The following is a 22,401-nucleotide window of genomic DNA, read 5'->3' on the forward strand; positions in this document are numbered from 1 at the left end:
AATCATTAAGATCTATAGGGCTCAAAGAGTTAAGAATACTAGGGTATAGACAAAGAAATCAACATTACTAAAGATAAAGAAATGACGCAAGGTAGGATTGTAGCACTGATACTTTTTCTGAGTATGGGAATATCCCAGAGTAACACATATGAAGATCCAACTTATTGACATCTAGAGTTAAAAGAGTTGACTAATGTACAAAGGGCACATCCAATTTTATTTTATTTTATTTTATTTTATTTTTTTCGAAAAAGGAGGACGGCACCTCCTATCTTTATTAGAAAACCCCTCACTTATGGCGGAGGAATACCGTGGTTCCAACCTCGAGACTTGGGTGAAACAAAATCAAACCCCAAGAATCTAAAATAGACTTAACCAACTAATTCAAAACCAATAAACCAATAACCAACAACCAAACAAATGAATAAGAACTAAACAACTATAAGTGGAAAACAAACAAAACTCTAGAAGATCTCGAGGAATAAACCAACCACTCCAACCTTCACAAACACCAGCACAAAGCATCACAAGCGCAAGGAAGGAAATCCCAACAAATCCAATCGAATCATTCCCCTAACTTGCTGTGGAAGCTCATTTTGGCAACTATATGATCAAGATATACCAGATTCACTCTGCTTGGTAAAGAAATCTGCACTTTGATTCACCTCCCTGTAAACATGTTTCACTTTGTAATGTATGTCTTTCAATGCTAACACAAACTCTTCCCACAATTCTCATAAGTTCCAAGCCAAACACTTCCCAGAATTAATCCATTGAACCAACAAAGCAGAGTCACAGGCAATTTCCACTTGATCAAATTCGAGATCTTTGCACAGATTAATCCCTATAATAATCGCTTTCAATTCAGCCTATTATTGGTTCCATAATCAGTAATGAGGAAAAATTTGCTTTAAATAATCCTCTTTCGTCACGCCTCCACCACCCCAATTACCTGGGTTACCTCTATAGCTTCCATCCACATTCAATTTAACCCAACCTATCCCAGGTTTACACCATCTGACTACACAAGGAAGACGAACCCTCACATTTTTTACTTGAATATCCAAAGCACGAAGGACTACAATATCCGTGCAAGAAGCAAGTGCACATTTAGTTAACTTGTCCGAAATGTATCTCATCCAATATTTAATATCAAGTCACATAGTTCTCACCGAATCATGAATTGATTCCATCCTGGCTCTACATCGATGTGTCCAAAGTCTCCAAATGATGAGACTAGGTATGAGACCTACCAAAATGCCTAACTGTGAGGCCCGTCTTGCACAACTAAATCAGAAATTAACTCAGGCTTTCCATGTATTCGTTGCCATACAACTAACATTCAATGCCACTGCTGCTTGTTTTCATACCTCCTGAGCAAAATATCTCGTGCAAAACACATGGTCTAGAGATTCAATCTTGGCATTTGAACAACAATCACACCGAGAGGCCATCTGAACACCTACTTCTTGAATACGAGTATCAACCAGAAGACAAGCGAACCAAGACTTCCACATACAAATTGACACCCGTTTTGGCAACATAGGATGCCAGATCCATTTTGAAACTAAGAATTCCTCTTTACGCTCCCTTATAATTTCCCAAACACTTGCCGTGGTAAATTTCTCATCTGTTGAAGGTTCCCAAATTACTATATCTAGACCCTCCTTGCAAGAAATAGCAGAGTACATTACTTCCTTAGCCTGTTCTTCACCCAACAGATCCACTAATAAATCAACATTCCACCCATCTCTATCCCAACAATCTCATGTTTGTAGCTTATGGTTTCTGATTTCCTAAACCTTAGCACAAAGGGGACCAGAGGCTAACCATCGATCAAACCAGAAAGAGGCCGACCCTTCTTTAATTTGAACACGAACATGCTCTAATACTTCAGGTATCACACGAGCAATCGATCTCCAAAATCTGGTTCCTTTATTTGGCTTTATTTCTCTCAAGTGGTGTCTATTATTCAAATACTTGGCTTTAAAGAATTGAGTCCACAGATTATCCATAGTTAACAATCTCCATACAAACTTCTTATGTAATGATTTTTTTACTTCCTCAAAATCCCTAATACCCAAACCACCCTCATAAACAGGCTTACATATATTAGGCCAAGAACACCATTTCCTTTTTCTTTTATCATTTACTCTATTCCAAAAAAAAATTGATAACATGGAATTTAACTTTGTGGAGACAATATTAGGAATGTCAAGTACCGCCAATTGATGAACCGCCATTGATGATAATACATGCTTAATTAAAACTAAGAGGTCCCCTTGAGATAAAGGCTTAAATTTCTAACCCGCTATCTTTTTTCTCAATTTAGCAACTAGAGGCTCTAAACTATGGCCCGTAAGACGACCTGATACCAAAGGAACACCCAAGTATGTAGCAGGGAACCCTCCTTCCGCAAAGCCAGTCATCCTTAACAAGGATCGCTTCCAAGCATAAGCAATTCTCTTTGACTAAAAAATACTTGACTTGTCTTTATTTATCATTTGGCCAGACCAATCCTCATAATTCTTAAGAGTCTTGATAAGCATTTGAATGGAACTTCTCTTACCATTGGCAAAAATAAGAATGTCATCCGCATAAAGTAGATGAGATACCAAAGGCACTCCACGAGGATGATAGCAAGCTCCTATCTTATTCTCCATAATTTTTTTCTTTAGAATCTAAGAAATAACTTCCTGTAAAATAATAAACAGATAAGGAGATAGAGGGTCTCCTTGGCGAAGCGCTCGAGAAGGTTTAAAGAAACCTTTATAAGTGTCATTCATCATAATGGAGAACCAAGGAGAGGAAACACATTCCACCACTAAACCTCAAAATCTCTGGGAGAATCCAAATCTTTTTATAACCAAGTTTAAAAAAATCCCAATCGACCCTATCATAAGCCTTAGTCATGTCTACTTTGATCATTACATTTCCACCATTAGACTTCTTATGCAGAGAATGAATCATTTCTTGTGCCAATGTAATATTTTCAAATATACTTCTACCAGGAATGAAAGCTCCCTGCTCTGGAGAAATCAATGCAAACAATAAACTTGCCATCCTTGCAACAATATTTTTTGAAAAAAATTTGTAGATAACACTGCAAAGACTAATAGGCCTGTACTTGTCAAAACTCTGGGGATTCTAAACTTTTGGGATTAGAACAATGTAGGATGCACAATAAAATCTAGGAAAAGGAGACCCAACAAAAAAATCTCTAGCTGCATCGATCACCTCTTCTTTTACAATATCCCAACAATCATAGAAAAAAGCTGAACCAGAGCCATCCGGACCTGGGCTACTATTTCTCGAGATAGAAAGAAAAGCATCCCTTACCTCCGCCTCAGATGGAGCATGACAAAGAGCAATATTCTCCTCTTTAGAAACCATAGGAGATATAATATCATCAAGTTAAGTTGTTCAATTAGGTCCTGCACCTATTAAGAAAGTTTGAAAATACCTTACTGCACCCTCATGAACAGCCTCTATAGAATCCAACACTTCTCCATTCGGAAGCTTCAATGAATGAATCATAGCCTTCTTCCTCTTTTGGTTCACAAATGCATAAAAGAACTTTGTATTATTATCCCCCACCTCCAACCACTTCTTTTTTGCTAGCTGAGAAATACGAGTCTCCTCCCTCTTTTCCCAAGCTTCCAACTCGAGTTTAGAAAGGAAGAAATCTTCCTCAATTTCTGGTGAATACACTCCCTGAAGCTGAGCCTTTAGAACCTCCATACTTTCCTCCAATTTTTTAATGTTCTGATGCACATGTCCAAATACTTGCTTGTTCCAGTTTCGAATTGCAACTTTCGTATGCTTCAATTTAGCAGCAAGTCTAACTAAACTCATGCCATGAGATTCCTCCCTCCAGGCTTCCTCCACGCAAGACTTAAAAGACTGATGAGTGCTCCACATATTCTGATACTTGAAGGGAGAAGGACCATACCGATGCTAATTTCTATGAAATCGAATAATCAATGGGTTATGATCTAAAATCCTCCTATTTCCATACTCAAAATAAATATTTGGTAAAGATTGAAGAAGAGTCGAATTATAGAGGACCCTATCCAATTTTGCCCAACTCCGAGAATTTTCACTGTGACCATTACACCAAGACATGTTGCTGCCAGTAACAACCAAATCTCTAAGACCACAATTGTTCAAGCAAGTACTAAATTCCTCCATAGCCGATAACGGTCTCGTATGACCACCAATACATTCCGAATATGAACAGATGGTATTAAAATCTCTCACCACTGACCAAGGGAAATCATCCCTCTTTACAAACTCCAAATCATTCCAAATTTCTCAGCGATCTGTTTGATGACATTTAGCATAAACAAATGAAGCCAAGAAATTTTGTTCCACATAACTAAAAATACCCGAAATAACTTGATCAGATATATGTTGTAACTCAAAGCACACTTCCTCTTCCCAAAACATCGAAAGTTTACCCTCCCCCCCCCCCCCCCCCAACCGATGCATTCGCACAAAAATTCGGAAAATTTAGAAAGCCAGCCCATTGGAATATCAAACTTTCATCAGAAAATGGCTCTGAAAGAACCAAAATAGAAGGCGAAAATTTCCTCATTAATTTTTGTAAACGGCTTTTAGACATACCTAAACCCCGCACGTTTCACACTAGAATTGTATTAATCATAAATCAAGTTTCTTTGGACGGGTAATAACCCGTTGAAACTTCAATATCTTTCAACTTAACAAGCGGAACATGTAAATCATCATCCGAACAATACCCTTTTTCCAATGGGAGTTTCTCCAAAGTATTTATTTCCACCTCCCTATCCGATTCACAATTATGTAGGACATACCTAGGCATGATTGTACACTCTTGTTCCAAGATTTCTGAAACCATGTTACAAGATGTCATCAACTGATCATGCACTATTATAACATCTTTCACTATCAACATATCAGCGTCGGGAGCACCCAGGACTGGTTCAGTAATCTCCTCCCTCTGCTCAATCTCATACTGTTTTGTGTTCAACTGCAAAATCTCCACTTCAGGCCTCGGTTCTTCAGGAACAAACTCCTCCTCTTCCATCTCACTTTGCATAACTGTCTCCATCACTGGCAAAATTTGTGATGTCATTGCACCCTCTTGAACATGATCCACCTCTTAAGGTTCTTCAACAATGCATGGATCTATCAATTCTCTCTAAACCTCTTTCCCTTTATCCAAATGCTTCACACGCCAAACTTCTTGTCGATTTTCTTGTCTAGCATTTTTTGTATCCTTATGCCTATCCCCAATTTTCTGTTTCCTTTCACCCACTCAGCATACCACCTTTGAATGCCCTTGTCTATGACATTTCTCATAATAAAATTCTTGCTTTTCATACTTCACTTCCTACCAAATTTTCTGATTTGCAGAAACAACAATAGGGAAAGCAGCCACCTGATCTACCAATAAATCCACCTCCACACACATTTTGCACCTGTAGCTCCAGTTCGGGTAAGCGTAGCATTGTCAATTCCCAGATATCAACCAAACCTCGTGGCTAGAATCTGTAAACAATCAGGTCTGTACATGTGCATCGGAAGACTAAGGAGAAATAACTATTGAGGGGCCAAGGATGGTTCCTACTTCAGATTGAATTCCTTTGTCCATCGAAAAAGACGAAACGGAAACCCAGCTAAAATCCTTCCTTTACGAGACCATCCATGAAGAAAATCTCGTTCATTATTCATCTAAACCAGTACGTGAAAATCATCCATGAAACTAACTGAAGGGATCTCCGAAAGGCCCCAAGACTTTATGATATTCAAACGGATAACATCAATGGATGGCCTAGAGCGCAAAAATTTCAAAACTAACGCAAATCAGAAATCTTCCCCACTTTGTTCATCTTAGCCTCAGAGAAAATGAATCCAATATCTCCATCTACATCAACAGGATATCTCATGGCTAGTTTGAAAAAGGAAGGCGCTACATCCACAAGATATCTCATGGCTAGTTTGAAAGAGGAAGGCGACGGGTTAACAGCATGAGAACATGATACTACATGGGCATACGACAAAAGTCTTGAACCACCTTTCGAAAGAGGCCCTGCTGGTGGAGGATCCACTAGAGGGTCAGCAGGCGTCGCCATCGTAGGTGCCTAACTTCAGCGAAACCCTAGACCGTGCGATGGTTGAAGAGAGACATACCTGATTAAGGACTTCAATGTCCTGGAGATCCGGCAGGCGGCGAGATGGGCGAATCAAAAGGACAGCAGAAGTTTGAGATGCGTCCACTGACCTGCGAGCGTGCAGCTGCACGAACAGCTTAGCGCCGGCAGCGAGGGGGAAGGGAGAGTGCACGGCGGTGACGACAGGGTAGGGAGAGTGTAGAAGCGGCGGCGGACAACGGAGAGAGGAGAACGCAGCGGCGGCGCTGGGGGAGGAGAGATGTACGGCGATGATGGCAGGGTAGGAAGAGTGCGGAAGCGGCGGCGGACGGCGAAGAGGGGAGAACACAGCAGCAGCACTGGGGGAGGAGAGTGCAGCGGCAGGATGAGGGTAGGAAGAGTGCAGAAGCGGCGGCAGCGAGATGGGCGAATCAAATTCAAGATGCATCCACTGACCTGCGAGAGTGCAGCGGCACGAACAGCTTATCGCCAGCAGCAAGGGGGAGGGGAGAGTGCACGGCGGTGACTGCAGGGAGTACCTTAGGGTAGGGTACATCCAAATATATTGGGAGGTAATGAGAATGGGACAATCACGGAATAGAATAGAGTAGGGTTTTTACTCCAAGGACAATGGATGGCATTCTATTGACATGAGAGCAAGCGCTAACCACACATCAATCCAGCATACTTCGGATATATTGATTTGATACAAATTATGAGTAACTTAAAGAATATGTTAATTTGCCCTTTCAACAACTTCATTTTGTTGTGGAGTGTGAGCACTAGATGATTAATGAAACATGCTTGCAATAGTCATATGGGATATGGCTGGTCAATTCAAATGCTGAAGTATTCTTTAGCATTATCACTGCGAAGAGTTTAAACAGAAGAATTAAATTGAGTTTTGGTTTCAGTATAGATACTACAAAAGACAGAAAATAATTGAGAATGTTCTTTCATTAGATAAAGTCATGCATCGTTCAATAGTTATCAACGAAGGTAACAAAATACCGAAAATTCAACTTTGGAATAGCACAACTAAGACACCAAATATCATAATGGACTATTACAACTATACAAGGGGCTTACAATGCATTCATTGGCTTAGGAAGCAAAAGGAATATAATGATGCTTTCCCAAATGACATGACTCAATTTCTAAAGTAGACATAGCACTCAATCCAAGAACCAACTACTTCAATTTGCCCATGGAGGGATGATTGAGATGACAATAAATTGAGAGCACTGTTGCTGCAGCAGTGTAAGAAGTGGATGGTGATAACAACCCATAACAGTAAAGTCCTCCATCTTCAAGTATACTGCTAATCATCTTCCTCGTCTTCACAATTATGTTGGGAAAGGTGACTAACTATTTAATGATTTTGTAATCTTGCAAAGGGACATAGTATTTAAAGAGAAATCTTGGTAAATATAGAAAATATGATTGGGGGACAGAGGATATAGATTTATTGCCCCTATTCCCCAGCTAGGGTAAGACCTATTGGCAAGGATAACATGGTGATGTAGGACAAGAAGTAAGACCTTGGGAAGATCCTTGTTGGAAAATAATTAAGAGTTGGGTTAAGGAATTGTGGGGTTAAGTTTGTAGTTTATTATGTGTGTTTCGTATTAATTAGTATAGGATTTTGTTTATTTGGGGTTGTTTGTAATATTTGTGTAAAGTAGGGGTATATTTGTAATGTAATGTAGTTTTAGGGATTTAAGTGTAATTTAATGTAAAGAGGATTTCTTATAAATAGTGTATCAAAGCCATGTTGTAGGCAGTAGTTGATGAATTTGAATTGAAGTGATTGTGCTTCCCCTTCCTTCTTTTCTAATGTCTCTGTGGCTGCAGAACCTTTCTTCTCTCTTCCCTTCCGTTTCCTTCTTCTCTTCTAATGTCTCCATGGCTACAGAACCCTAATGCCAGGGGGAAAACTCACGTTCACTTCAATTCAAATTCATCAACAACTGCCTGCAACTAGGCTTTCATACACTCTTTATAAGAAATCATCTTTACATTAAATTACACTTAAACCCCTAAAACTATATTACATTACAAATATACCCCTGCTTTACACAAATATTTTGCTGGTGGTTCTCCACAAAATTAGGAGAAAAAATCAAAGTTGATTGTGGCAGTTTTTCCTTGTGTAATTAACCCTCCTTGTGTATAAATAGGTGTGTTGGGAATGTAAAGAATCATCAGAAAAATAGAGTTGAGAGAAAAGAGTGGGAAGGTAGAGAGAGCTGTGAGAGTGGCAAGCAAGTAGTAAACATTGAATCTACGTAATTCATTAACAACACCTCCGTTGACATTGTGTGTTTAGCGAGGGAGGCAAGTAGGCCAAACACCTTGACAATAGCTAGTGAATTTACAATGACTAATGAACACTCACCCTCCCCTAAAGAGGTTTTTATGTAATTATCTTCCTAACACTAGGAAACATCAAACTGACTGAGGAATCATACTGCCTTATTTGGCATACAAATAAACTACTAGCAGAAAATAACCCTGCACTAATATTTACATGGTGGAAACCCATCCCAAGTACACGAGACAAATATTACAAACAACCCCCAAATACACATCATCCTATACTAATTAATATTGAACACACATAATAAACTACTAACCACAAACATAACCCCACAATTCCTTAACCCAACTCTTCTGCTAACCACAAACTTAACCCCACAATTCCTTAACCCAACTCTTCTTAGTTATTTTCCAGCGAGTATCTTCCCAAGGTCTTACTTTTTGTCCTACATCACATGTGATAAGTTATTATAATACTAGAGTGTCTACAACTGTGGAAGGAATTGGCAGTAGATTCAATGGTGGCAGCATTAGCAAATATCCGGGGTTTGTTGTGTGACCTCCATGTCTACAATGAATCTCATCGTTTTCATGATGCACCCATATTACATCCATATATACTAGGACTATTGTGCACAGTGCACTTGAACCTCCTTGAGCAGATTTCTCTGTGCTGGCAGTGGGGATATTAGAACTAGGAGAGCTCAAAAGTATTAGTGCCTGACACAAAGCATGTGTGGGTAAATTTTGCATAAGATGGTAATTATTCAGTTCCCAAAATCTGTGATTGGACTGACTCATACCCAAATTTCAAACCGGCCAAGACTCAAATAACGGTTGTCCTCTATTTCTTAGTTTTCTACATTTCATGAGCATCTACCCTTATCGGTTGCACAATATACAACTCTTCATGAGCGCAATTCATCTAAGAAAATTATTTGACGATATATCTCTCTCCCTGTTGTAAGTTGTAACTAAAAAAAATCCAACAGGTCATATATGAATGAGATTACTAGAATATGGTAGTTTTGCATAACCCTTCATCTCCTTTGCAGTATTAAGGTACATACGCATTCTAGCAATGTGATTCCATCAAGTTCCAATTGATATAGGAGGTGCATAATCTCCACCTTGACCATATCCTAAATAATATCCATAATTTGGGGTTAGGGCTGGGGCTAGCTCTGGGTAGTGTGTAGAAGAAGACTGACTAGATCCTGACCCACTAGGATAAAGATGAGACGCATAATATGGATCATAGTGTTGGGGTGGTGGATATGCTGGATGAGATCCATATAATTGTGATGTTGAATCATCTAAACCAAAGTCACCAAAGCTATGAACGACACCATATAAATCTTCAGCAAAATCATGATCTCGGTGTCGGTGACTTCTTCTAGTTTGTGCACCATGACTCCCACTAGGGCCACCACTAATAGAACTCTTCTTGGGTTGTGAAGATTGGTACTCTAGAGGAATACCCAAGTCATAATTTTTGGGTATATTATGTAGTCTATAATGATTAGGAGGATATGTATCCCCTACAAATGATGTTCTTATGTCATACTCATAATCATATTCTACACCGCCCCTACCACCACCACCATCACCCCCAGTCCTAGCCCTAACACCATTTCCACCATCATCATCACTTGGTGGGCTCAAACCAAGATTGTCATCACTTTGTGTACGTTCAGAGCTTGAACTTGAATCATGCATGTTTATTGGTGGTAGATCACCTCCTTCTGCAGTACCACCAACCTCTTCATCTAACCAATTTGAGTTGTTCTAACTGTCGAGAAATAGCGCCTCTCTCTCCTCTAACCATTGACTCAAAGGATCATCTTCTTCAAAAATATAGTTCAAATTGATGGGGTTGAAACTATCTTCAATTTCCTGTGGTATTCTTCTCATTGTATGTCTTAACTTTAACCTCATGTTATAATGCACGAAAACAAGTTTCTGTAATCTCATGTACTTCAGTTTATTTTTTGTTTTCGTATGGATGAGGCTAAAGGTGCTCCAATTATGCTCACAGTTTAAAGATGATGTGGTTTGGCTAAGAATTCTGATAGCAAACATGCCATAATGAATCCACCATTTGGCTACATGAATAATTAAAGAGAGTTTTACGTTAGTATAGAGTATTTTTCAAAAGTCAAATTTGAACATAAAAATGACAAAATAGATCCATTCATCCATTATTTAGCTATATTTACCAAGATTTGTTTGTTTCATTGCCTTATGGGGTTCCAAATGTCTCCTATTTAGCCCAATGTAGCATCAACTAAAAAAGGATGATTGTGAAGTATAATTAATTAATTAGATACATTAATATATATTCTAGAAAGTATTACAGAATACTAAAATAATTCATTATTTAATTCAATAGAACCAATACTTAATTGATTAATTGCCCAATTTTGAGTGTCTATATCGGGTACCAACTTGGTTATCACTTTTTTAACCCCATCCATGACTTCTTTAACAACTTCAAGAAAGAGTGAGGGACATTAATTAATTAGATACATTAATATATATTCTAGAAAGTATTACAGAATACTAAAATAATTCATTATTTAATTCAATAGAACCAATACTTAATTGATTAATTGCCCAATTTTGAGTGTCTATATCGGGTACCAACTTGGTTATCACTTTTTTAACCCCATCCATGACTTCTTTAACAACTTCAAGAAAGAGTGAGGGACCATAAAGAAATTGAGGGTTCAAAAAATATTTTAAAATTAAATTTACAAACATATTAATTAATAATAGTTTTTTAATGCAACTATGCACAATTTAAAAGTTAAAATAATAAGAAATTGTATTTTGTTTACACTTACTAGCAACATGCAAATCTTGGTGCAATTGAAAACTCCACTGATTGTCAATAATTTTCCAATAATCTTTGTAGAATCGGCAATCTTTTTGAATTACCAACTTCACCCTATCAATTGTTTTGTATATGAAACCCATGGTTGGTTTTTCATCACCATCAACCAATTTAAGAACTTTCACTAAGGTTTCCTATATTTTAATTATATTGGAGGCCTTTTGCTAAAACTCTTTCTTTAAGATAATTTTTTCGCATCATATGTTGGGTCTGATTTTTCCATCCCAAACCTTGAGTTTTTCCAAGCATCAGATGTGAACATTTCCATCAATGCTTGTTTATGCCTAACAATAGTCACCAAGACAATAAAGTTGGTGGCAAATCGAGTGTTTGCAAGGCGAAGCAACTCTCTATTATTTGTGAATTTTATCATGAAATTCATTATCCATTTGTGGTTGTAAATAAAAGAGGTTATCGTTCTTGCATTTTCTAAGATCTTATTCACATTACTTTTCTTATCAATATCTTCAAGGATATGGTCTATGCAATGAGCTAAACATGTTGTCCAATAGAGATTGGACCTCTTCTACATTAATAATTCCCCTCATGTCTTCATTGCAGCTTCATTATCAGTTACTACTTGGACAACATTCTCCTCTCCAATTTCTTCAACCACCTCCTCCATTAATCTGGAATAAAATTATAGATTTAATAATTACTACTACTTAATTAAAAGTATACAAGTCCATAATAATATTTGTATATACAATCAAAATTAAAAAATTACCTGAAATAATATTCAGTTGTTCGGCTTGGAACATCAGAGGCATCAATTGACTTATGAAACATTGCAGTAAATTAAAAAGTTTATTATGTGTTTTCTAGTTGGTCTTGACCAACCATCTCACATAATGGTTACACCTCTCCTTCTAAATTCTAGCAAAAGAAAATATATAATCTTTCATTTCCCGATACTCTTGCTTCAAATAAATTTCAAATACCTCATAGGGTGATGGACCCTTCACCTCCTTTCCAACCTCTGCAGCAACATCAAGCATAGGCTACATGAATGGAGAGTCGGCTACATTTGTTGGAATTTGATTATAAATTAGGAATTTTTCAACTGATTTTCCTAATTTACTTCTTTAACCCTATAATACCTTAGTGTTTATATTTGGTTGTTTCACACTCTTGCTTCTTTCTAAAATAGGATCTATTGCCCTTAGTCTAGCTTCAAGGGCATCAAGATTGATCCATTGTCGTCCACTACTTCCAGTTTCTCAAACACTATAAGATCGAGCTCTACTGAAACCACTGGCACAACCACTGCTAGAGCCACCTCTATCTTCATAAATATTACCCCCTCTAGTTGTTCTTGCTCGAAATCTTTGTCTTTCTTCCCATTGTTGTTGTGACTGTATGCTTTCTTGTCGAGCAAATCTCATTCTTTTTTCTTGCAAGTCTTCTTCATCGCTCAAATTCTCAAAATCTTCTCTAATTTGACTTTCTGCTTCTTCTTGCCTTTTTTATATCTCTTTTCTTCTCAACATATTGTTGTAGATGTTTCATCATTTGTTCTCTTACTTGTATGCTTACATTCGAGCATTCAGTCACTTGACCTTTTCTATGTGTCAAGTGTTGTTTTAAGCGTGTAATGCCTCCTTTTAATTATCTTCCCACACAACTTACACATAATAATATGTTTGTTACCATCTACAGGAGTACCAAAATGCCATCCAATGTCCTCACTAGGTAAGTTCTTGTTTCCTTTCTCACATGGCATCTTGATAGTAAGTACTAAATAGTCCTTCTAATTTTAAATATTTATTACATAAAAATAAACTATAATCTTTGGTTAAAAATAATTAGTATTCATTTAAAATCTTTAAATAATTAAATATTTACAATATTTAGATATTTCATCTATTAATAAAATAAGTCATAAAATAATAAAAAAAATATTAGTTATTTATATGCAATATATTTATTTTAAGATCATTAAATTTATTTCTCAAATCTCAGCAATTAGGAATTTGGGATTTTAGGTAAACGTCATAGAATATATAATATATAAATAATTAAAGCAATATATAATATATAAATAAAGCTAAACCTAATATAATATATAAACAATATTATATATAAATTATATACTAGTTTAAGATTTAAGTAAGCAACAGGAGAAATTGAGAAAATAAACAAAGAACGAAAATGAACCTGAAGATTGAAGAGTCAAGAGAAAGACGGAGAGTACGCTGGAGGTGGAGTCTTGAAGAGTCCACTCCAAGACTCAAAACTCTCAAAGACCAGAAGGGAGATGGGGCTGGTGGAGCTGCTGCAAGGCTGGCAGCGACTCGCGGAGCTGCTGCAAGGCTGACCTGCAACTGCTGAACAGGCTAGGACAAAGCTTCAAGCTTTTGACTGCTCGAGTAGGGAGGGAATCTAAGCCTTTGACAGTTCAACTGCTTGAGGGGGGCATATCTTAGCCTTCAAAGTCGAAGAAATTTGAGAAATGGAAGGGGAGTGCTGGCTGACTGCAAACGAAGGGTCCTTCTTATTCTTCAGCTTCCAACAACAAATCAAAGGTACGATTTCTGGATTTCAGTCTTTGGAATGGTAGATCTGCCAAGGGTGAGTAGTTGGGAGAGGGGGAAAGCAGGGAATCGTGAGAAATTTGGGTGGATTTGAAGGAGAAAAGCCGAATTGAAATGTCAGATGCTGTCATGGCCCGTAACGGACTGTAATGCAGTGTAACGGATCATAAGTGCCGTTATGGCTGTGAATTCCACCCCCCCCCCCCCCACACACACAATATCACTCCGTAGCGGTTTCGGCCTCCCAATTTTCTGTTATGTAACAGCCGTTATTTAAAAACATGCCAAGCACCCTGTGCATACTTTTGTGACCTTCTGTCAAGAGGAAGCCTGGAGCAGTAGCTCACCAGAGAGGCTGCGATGAGTTGTGTTTTAGGTGACAATTCTGAAAAGGGCTGCATTAACGTGAAGGATGACAATGTTGTTTAGGGTTTGTGCATGAGAATTGTTGATGGCGATTTCAGGGTTTTAGGATCATTGCTCTGTTACCATGTTAGAGAAAGAAAGGAGAAGAGAGGGTTTATTGTAATGAGAGAACCTAAACAAAACATTAGCTCTCTCACCCTGTTCATAATACATCAAAATGACAATTGCACCTCACTAATATACGATAATAAAGTAATACATTATATGATAACCTCTAATAACAAGAACCGTTCTTCACAATTTCATAGTTGTATATTGAGAATTGCTGTAAGAGAAATACAATTTTATGATTGGAGTCTGTTATCCTGTCTCTGAATGGAAATCTGTCTATTAATTGCTTTTTATATTTATGTTTCACACTGCTCCATGTTTTCAACTTTTAGTGAAGATTCCTGCTTTAAAATAAACATTTTTCATTGATGGAAGAGGACCAACATAATATTCAACAGGGTCCATACTTCCACGAAATTACAAAACAAGAATTAAAAATTTTATTTCAACTGAAAAAAAATATATTATTGGTTAAAAAAAAGGAGGAACATTTATCTCCATAGCTGTGTTATTTTATAAAATCTTTGACTGTTCAGAACATAAAAAGAAAGTGTTTTTTTCTGGTTAAGAACTATTATTTTAGAAAAATTTTGGGCCTGACGCAAAAATGGAATATTGCTTTTATGAGCAAGTTATCTATCTATGTGTTCATGGAAATATCAAGGAAGTTTTGTCAAGATGTTTATTCGCTTGTAACTCTTCAAATTTCAAATTTGATGCCAAATTTGGTATTTATAGTCTCAGGCACAATCAAGCTATCAATGACATAATAAAAGCATAAGATTATTTCCATTTTTGACAGTTCTATCAGTTAAATGTGTTTTTTATATTTTATGCATTTCAGACTGTATTAGTTATATTTTTAGCTTCTGATGATTTTCTTTTTATATTTCTTGTGATAGTACAATTATGGTGGAATTCAGGCCAAAGCCCATACTGGATCATCAGCTGGTATATCAAGACCAACTTATGAAAGCATGCATGATGAGTCTCAAGTGGATATCATATCAAGCTGGAATATTGCTGAATATTTACCAAAGACTACTCAGGTACTTAACCAAAGTATGCTTTCACACTTGGATCTGCTTTGAAAAAAAATCCATCAGATTATGTCCATGTTTAATTAAAGTACTAACCACAGGAGTATTATTCTATGTGGTTTTGAACATTTTGTTGCTTTCTTTCAATCTTTGCAGGATCATTTTATTTTAATTGTTTCTGAATTTATGTATATCCCATGGAAACATGCACAAGAGCAACAAGCAATTAGAGCATCCGTGAATGATGGTGACTTGTGCACTCCGTCAATCACTGCCTCAGCTGCAGAGAAGTTCGAATCATGTATAACAGAATATCTTAAAGAGCAGGTCTGTATACACTATACATCATTTGTGAAAGCTTATGACTTCTGGATTCCTCATTATTCAGAACTTCTAAATTAAGTTTATATGGCTTGGATATCTGCTGCAGATCAGCTCTTACTTTACAGACAAACTTCTAAGAATTGTTCGTGATACTGTTCTTCATATTAAAGGATCAAACAAATCTGAGAATGACAATTTACCTGATGGGCATCAACGACTTTCTGGAAATAAGCACACAGGAGATGCTGCACTGGAGTTTATTAAGCATGTCTGTGCTGTTATGGCTCTTGACCAAAATGTTCAGCATTTTATTCTGGTAAGACTTGTTTTAAATAGCCACTGCATATTAAATGCTGCAGACACTTTTCAGCTAGTATAAATGTAGTATGCTTGTGATGTTGTAGCATGCTTCAAATACTGTGAACTGATCTTTTGTTTTAAAACCCATATAGGCTTTGTGTTGTCCCTTTTCCTTTCAATCTTCACATTCTCCATATTCCTGTACTCTATGCTCTTTTTTTCCCTAGAAATCTCTTGTTTCTTTTGCTTTCTTGTTATTCTTTCTACTTATTTTTATAATGTTAATTTGTTTTTTATGCTTTTATATCCTTCAAAAATATAAGAATTTTAAAAAATAAATTTATTTATTTATTTATGTTTCTAAGTAGTTGAATTCAATCCCAATGACCCCATTGTACTTGTTTGGTTCTACCATGGATTTAGAACTGGACTGGTGTCACGTTCTCAGCTCAACTTCAATGAGGTGGTGTTTGTTTTGGGCCACAGGCCTCACAGAACTTGTCCTATAAAAGATGTCTCACATAATTGGAACCCAAACCATCCTTATAAGTCCAAGATTTCCCTAGTACACATTCAATGTGGGATTGTGACATTCATCCAATCTCTAATGCCCTTGTTAGAGTACCTTTTGTGCAGGGTCCCACATGATAGTAGCCCTAGGGTAGCTCTAATACCATATGTCACAATCTCAGACACAACTTCAGTGAGGTATTGCCCACTTTGACCCACTGACTGCACAGTTTTGTCCTATAAAAGGCATATTACATAGTTGGACCTCAAACCATCGTTATAAGCTTATGATTTTCCTAGTACACATTCAATGTGGGACTGTGATAACTGACCAGTTGGCTGCTTTGGGTTGGAACAGTTAAATCCAGATTTTTTTATTTTTTTTTTTATTTTTATAAAAAATTAATTTTAGTAGAATTAAAGGAAGAAAAAAATTTCCTAGAAATTCTTTAAAACAGAATTTTCCCTGCTAAAAAGTAATTGCCTGGCTTAATCCAGTCTATTCAGGTTGGTTGAGGTGCACTTGGACCACTGCCTTCTGAAAAAATTATGTGCATCATAAAGGACTCAAAACAGTGAATCATGAAGATAAAGTTACAACAGTTTGCCATCCAGCCAATGAACTTTTTTTTTATAAAACATAATTCTCAATATTTCTAATGGAAAATGGTAAAGTGAATGAATAAACAATATTATATCATTTATGCAACTTTATAACATGTTCTATAGATATTTATGTAAATGTATAGGAAATAAAACATTTATTTCTACTAGTTGCTTACATTAAAAATATTGATTCAAAGAAATTTTCTTAAGATTGCATTTTAAAAAAAACTGAAATTCACAACAAAGCACATAAAATATAAACTTATATGCATACAATAATATTTAAAATATAAGCACATAAAATATAAACAAATATGAATATAATAAGGGGGAAATCTCTTTTGGATTCAGCCACGTTGCCTGGTATTAAGGCATAGCCTTCTAATAAATCAGCTGAGCAGGCAAATATGTGGATGAGACACTTTACCGAACAGGACATGACTTGTTCCCTATAAATTTCCCAGAATTGGTATGGCAATCCAAATATGGGACAGGCTAACGATCAAGTCCTCTATTCCAGTACAGTTATTCAGTTGTCCCATAAATGTTAGCCTCTGAAAAACACCTGCAAGGAATAGAAAACCTACCTTGTTCTTTGAGCCATTCCTTTCATACATGTTGGGTTTGATTGCCCTCGTCTTTACCTTTTACCTTAATTTTCAATTAGGAAACACATCTTCCCTGAAGTGGTGGTCTCCACGGTGAAGATGTCTAGAGAACTGCCAAATAACAACTCAAAACAACATAGGGAAGTGTATCCCACTACCATCAGTTGATTGATCCTTCCATGATCTTCATCAGAAACTTGACTGAACTTTTATTAATATACATCTTCATCTATGGTTTTTCAATTCTTCCAGAACCTTGTGTCTTTCATTTTTCAGATCTCCTTCATGGCATCATGTCCTCTCTAGTCCAGTAAAGTTATTCAGTCGTCCCGTAATCCGTAACCATTACTCCATTAGCCTCCAAAACAAATGCACCCACAAGGAATAGAAAACCTACCTTGTTCTTCATGCAGCTCCTTTTACTCATGTTGTGCCCTAGTCTCTACATTTTGCCTTAATTTTCAATTAGGAAACATATCTTCCCTGAAGTTGAGGTAAAATTCCATAATGAAGATGTCCAAAGCACTGCCAAATAACAACTCAAGACATGTGAAAGTGTATCCTACTGCCACCAGTTGATTGATCCTTCCATTGATCTTCATTAGAAGCTTGACTGAACTTTTGTTATTTATATCTTCGTCTATGATTTTCCAATCCTTCCAAAACCTTCTACAACTGTTTTTCTACATGCATTGAGGTGTCTTCCATCTTCCAAGTCTCCTTCATGGTATTTTTTACATAATTCTTGCACAAATTTGAGCTACATGCACCAAACCAAAAAAAAAAGGAACATGGACTATATCACCTACTCAAAACTAGTTTTTGGCTTCTGGTAGATACAAATGCCTAGTAGTGCAACTTGGATAGAAATTGTTTATGACATGGTTTTAGAAACCAACTTGGTGGGACAGTCATGATGCTGGTTGGGCTTCATCAAACCGGTGTTGACGGTTGACCCAGAAAACTCGGCCCGAATCAGGCAGACTTGGACGGCCAGCCAGGTTGCCCAGCCTCTTAACTGAAAAGTTTTAAACTGTGAGGCTTGTGGGATTTGAACCTAGGCCTCACACCAAGAGTGCAAAGGAATTACCTGGACAGCTCGAACTCCTTTTTTGTGCTGTATTATGGAAATATACACAGTACTATTACATCAATATGAACGCATGAACTCACTGGAGCTAATCAAACTCTGTATTTTCATTTTTGTTTCACTAATAATAATACCAATTTATAATAATAAGTTTTTAAAAATATCTGAAAAATAATAGGAAAAGAGGCATCGTAATTTTTTGCTATTACTAGTTATATCACTGGTCTGATCCACTGGTTCAACCAGTCCAACCAACCCAATGACTTTTCCAGGCCACTGTTCCAGGTTTTAAGACCATGGTTTATGATGTATGAATGGATATGCATGCAGTTTGGCTTCAGACAGTTGCTATTTGCATGGGTTAGATAAAAATATTATAAGTGCTTTGATTCACCCTACTAGTCCCAGATTAACTAGCCTTTGTATTATTTTAAGAAGATTTTTGCCATGAAAATTTCTGTGCTTTTAATTGCCCTAGAGAAGCTAAACTTGTAATGGAAACTGGGACACAGCAAATTTATGCAAGTTTTCTCTGATCCCTGAAATGATGCGGCTTTGTTTTACAGGTCATGAGGAAAAATCTATTAAAATATGTGCGTGTGAGAGAGTTTGCTCCAGAAGCAGAGTTCCATGATCCCTGCCTTTCTTTTATCTTACCAAATGTCATTTGCAGGTAAAAATAATTGGACAAAAAGTTTTGGTTTTACATTTTACTGAGCAGATAAATTTAATAGGTAATGTCTTGTAAGAATTGCTAAGTGACATAACTTCGAGTGCCATTTGAAGTAAGACAACATAGGACAAAATCTGAATGAAGGGTAAAACCATGAAACATCAAAATTTTCTATTTAACCTAAACTAAGATTCCATGATTACAGTTCCCCTTTTAAATTGATGTCCTTGAAAAACAAGAGGGCAGTGATTGGCGTGAAGGTAAAGTTGTTGCCATGTGACTTGGAGGTCACGGCTTCGAGGCATAGAAACGGCCACTTGCTCAGAAGCAAGGTAAGGCTGCAAACTATAGACCGATCGTGATCTGCCCCTTCCTTGGACCCTGCATATGTGGGAGCTTTGTGCACCAGGCTGCCCCTTTTTTTCGCATGCTTCACAATTGTTGTAAAATCAGGGTTTGTGAGTCGGTAATTATAATAGGTAAATCACATGGCAAGTCCTTGAAGTTTTTATGCAAGTTCAGTTGCTTCAAAATATTTTCGATTTGCAATTTGACTCTTAAAATTTCTTGTTTTGGTCTGTTCGGGTACATGTGTAATTGCACAGAACTTCAAATTTAACAGTGAAATTTACCCATTATGACATTGCTAAGTGAAAACACAATCAACCTCCTCTGCCAGCTCTAAGGAGCATTTGTGTTTTATTTGGCTCTTTGGGATTTGTCGAAGTCAAAAGTCTTGCAAGTATTTCATCTGTACTTGATGGTTGATGCCCCCTGCTCAGAGAGACGGAGGGGGGAATTTTCGGAAGTGCTATTGGGAGTCCAAAAATCACCATTGGCATTCCACTTTTTTTTTAAAATGTAATCAATGAAATTTTTACCTCTTAACTTTTACTTTTATCCTCTGATTTTGATTTTACAAGTGAAAAGATAAAGATGCCAAATTCTTCATCTTATTGTGTAAGAAAAAAGTGATGGGAGGGCCATTGGTATATTTTGGAATGCCAATATCATCTCCCGAGAGTTATTATTATTATTATTATTATTATTATTATTATTATTATTATACCTTTCCTATTAGCCACAACACTTCAAAAGTTGAGACTAGATACTGATTTACAATAATTATGTTGTCAGCTACTGCAATGACTGCAGAGATCTAGACTTGTGTCGTGACCCAACTATCCTGGCTCAAGAATGGCGTTGTGCTGTGCCTCAGTGTGGGCAGCCATATGACCGTGGAGTAATGGAAAATGCTCTTCTCCAAATTGTTAGGCAGAGAGAACGTCTCTACCATCTGCAGGATTTGGTTTGCCTCAAATGCAATCAGGTAAAAGCTGCACATTTAGCTGAGCAATGTGCATGTGCAGGTTCATTCAGGTGCAAGGAAGATGTGTCTGAATTCCGCAGCAAAATGCAAGTTTTCTTGAACATTGCTGTTAATCAGAAATTTCAACTCCTCCAGGAGTGTACTTCATGGATTTTAGAAGTTCGATAGCTTTTCCGATCATGTCTTTTTTGTTCCAGTTAGGCCTGATGGCCAATGAAGCTTAGCATCAGCTAAAAAGTGATTGGCAAAGGTGCAGAAAATATAGAATTTCACCACTTTACTAGCTTAGCAGAGGCAGTTGTGGAACTGGGAACTGCTTGTCATTTATTATTCCTTGTAAATGTTTCTCGTAGTTCAAGGGTTTAGTCATGGCTGATAAAAGTTTCTTGTGTTTTTGGGCACGGCCACAACCACCCAGTTTTCTTTTGGTTGGGCAATGATGCATTGTATGTATCCTATCCTAGGAAGATGTCATTATAGTACGTCTTGTATCCAATAATTTTTTCATTTTTTTGGGTGCAAGTATTGTAAAATGTGTATGCTTAGCTTCCATCGTTAATCAATGGAAATTGACTTCTGTACTTTTGGTGTTAAAAAAAATAAAATGAAAAAACAATCCCTTATTGGATTGATTGCAAGCATGAAGGTTACTGGATACTGCACAGATTTGGCAGGAGGGTCAAAAATATTGTTGCAAAATATCGCAGGCTTGCAGCAAGAGAGGTCTGTGTTGGTTATGTAGGATAAAAGTATTACGCAAAGGATATTTTGAAGGATATGACGCCATATGCAAGTACTAATTTCCAGATCCATTGTGTTGGGTATTTAAAAAGTACATGAAGAGTGACGCAGAGGATATTTGGGAATATTAGATGCCTTTTGCGGGTAGGGTATTATCCCTGAAACCAATTGAAACCTTCAAAACAAAATATTTTTCATCATCATATACTTAAAAACTGATTAACCTGACAGGATGATATGATGCTACACAAGGCTGCTTCCAACTCTATTTGATTGCACAAAATCCAGGATCAACAATATTTTCTGGTAGACAAGTCTTAAAACTTCATATATTATTTGTACATTATATTATTTTACTGAAACATGAAACAAATTTTCTTTAACGAGCATATAATAAAACTGATTTTTCCAACTTGGTATAATTATCTACTGTTGCACAAAGGTGCTTCATACTCAATGTTGATGGCAGGACAGCTAAAAAATTTCTTGGTCAATGAAACACATCTTTACACACCAGTGGCTATTATCCACTACAGAGAAAAGTTTAGGCCTTTGCATCGAAGTACAAGAGCCAAAAGGACAGCCGATCACATGTTGCTTGAAAATATAGAAAATGCCAATGGAGTTTTTTTCTACACTACAAGCAACCACCTGCAGATTGCTAAGTGTATAGTGATTATTTCAATAAATAAAATGAAAAGGACAACAAAGGGAAGTCGCATGTGTTATGCATGCATGTGCGTGTAGGCAGTTGAGACACAGGCAATCACATAACTTAAAATAGGGAAGGCAAGTCTGTCTATAGTTACAATATTGGTT

The 22,401-nt window shown here is 36.9% G+C and overlaps 1 protein-coding gene across 2 annotated transcripts in view; it reads left to right on the forward strand.

Annotated features, from left to right (window-relative positions):
- LOC131149281 (DNA polymerase epsilon catalytic subunit A-like) overlaps window positions 1-21,479 on the forward strand; it is a 152,062-nt gene extending 130,583 nt beyond the window's left edge. The window contains exons 45-49 of one of the 2 annotated variants that reach the window (XM_058099594.1): window positions 15,263-15,409; window positions 15,557-15,727; window positions 15,831-16,040; window positions 19,405-19,511; window positions 20,649-21,479. In XM_058099594.1, coding sequence (XP_057955577.1) covers window positions 15,263-15,409; window positions 15,557-15,727; window positions 15,831-16,040; window positions 19,405-19,511; window positions 20,649-21,009 — 996 coding nt within the window. In that variant the 3' untranslated portion in view covers window positions 21,010-21,479. Of the gene's footprint in view, window positions 1-15,262; window positions 15,410-15,556; window positions 15,728-15,830; window positions 16,041-19,404; window positions 19,512-20,648 lie in introns of those variants that run through there. The other variant, XR_009135188.1, reaches the window with a different exon arrangement.
- The last annotated feature ends 922 nt before the right edge of the window (window positions 21,480-22,401 follow it).

This window comes from Malania oleifera, chromosome 2, assembly GCF_029873635.1.
Source record: "Malania oleifera isolate guangnan ecotype guangnan chromosome 2, ASM2987363v1, whole genome shotgun sequence".
Taxonomy (NCBI): Eukaryota; Viridiplantae; Streptophyta; class Magnoliopsida; order Santalales; family Ximeniaceae; genus Malania; species Malania oleifera.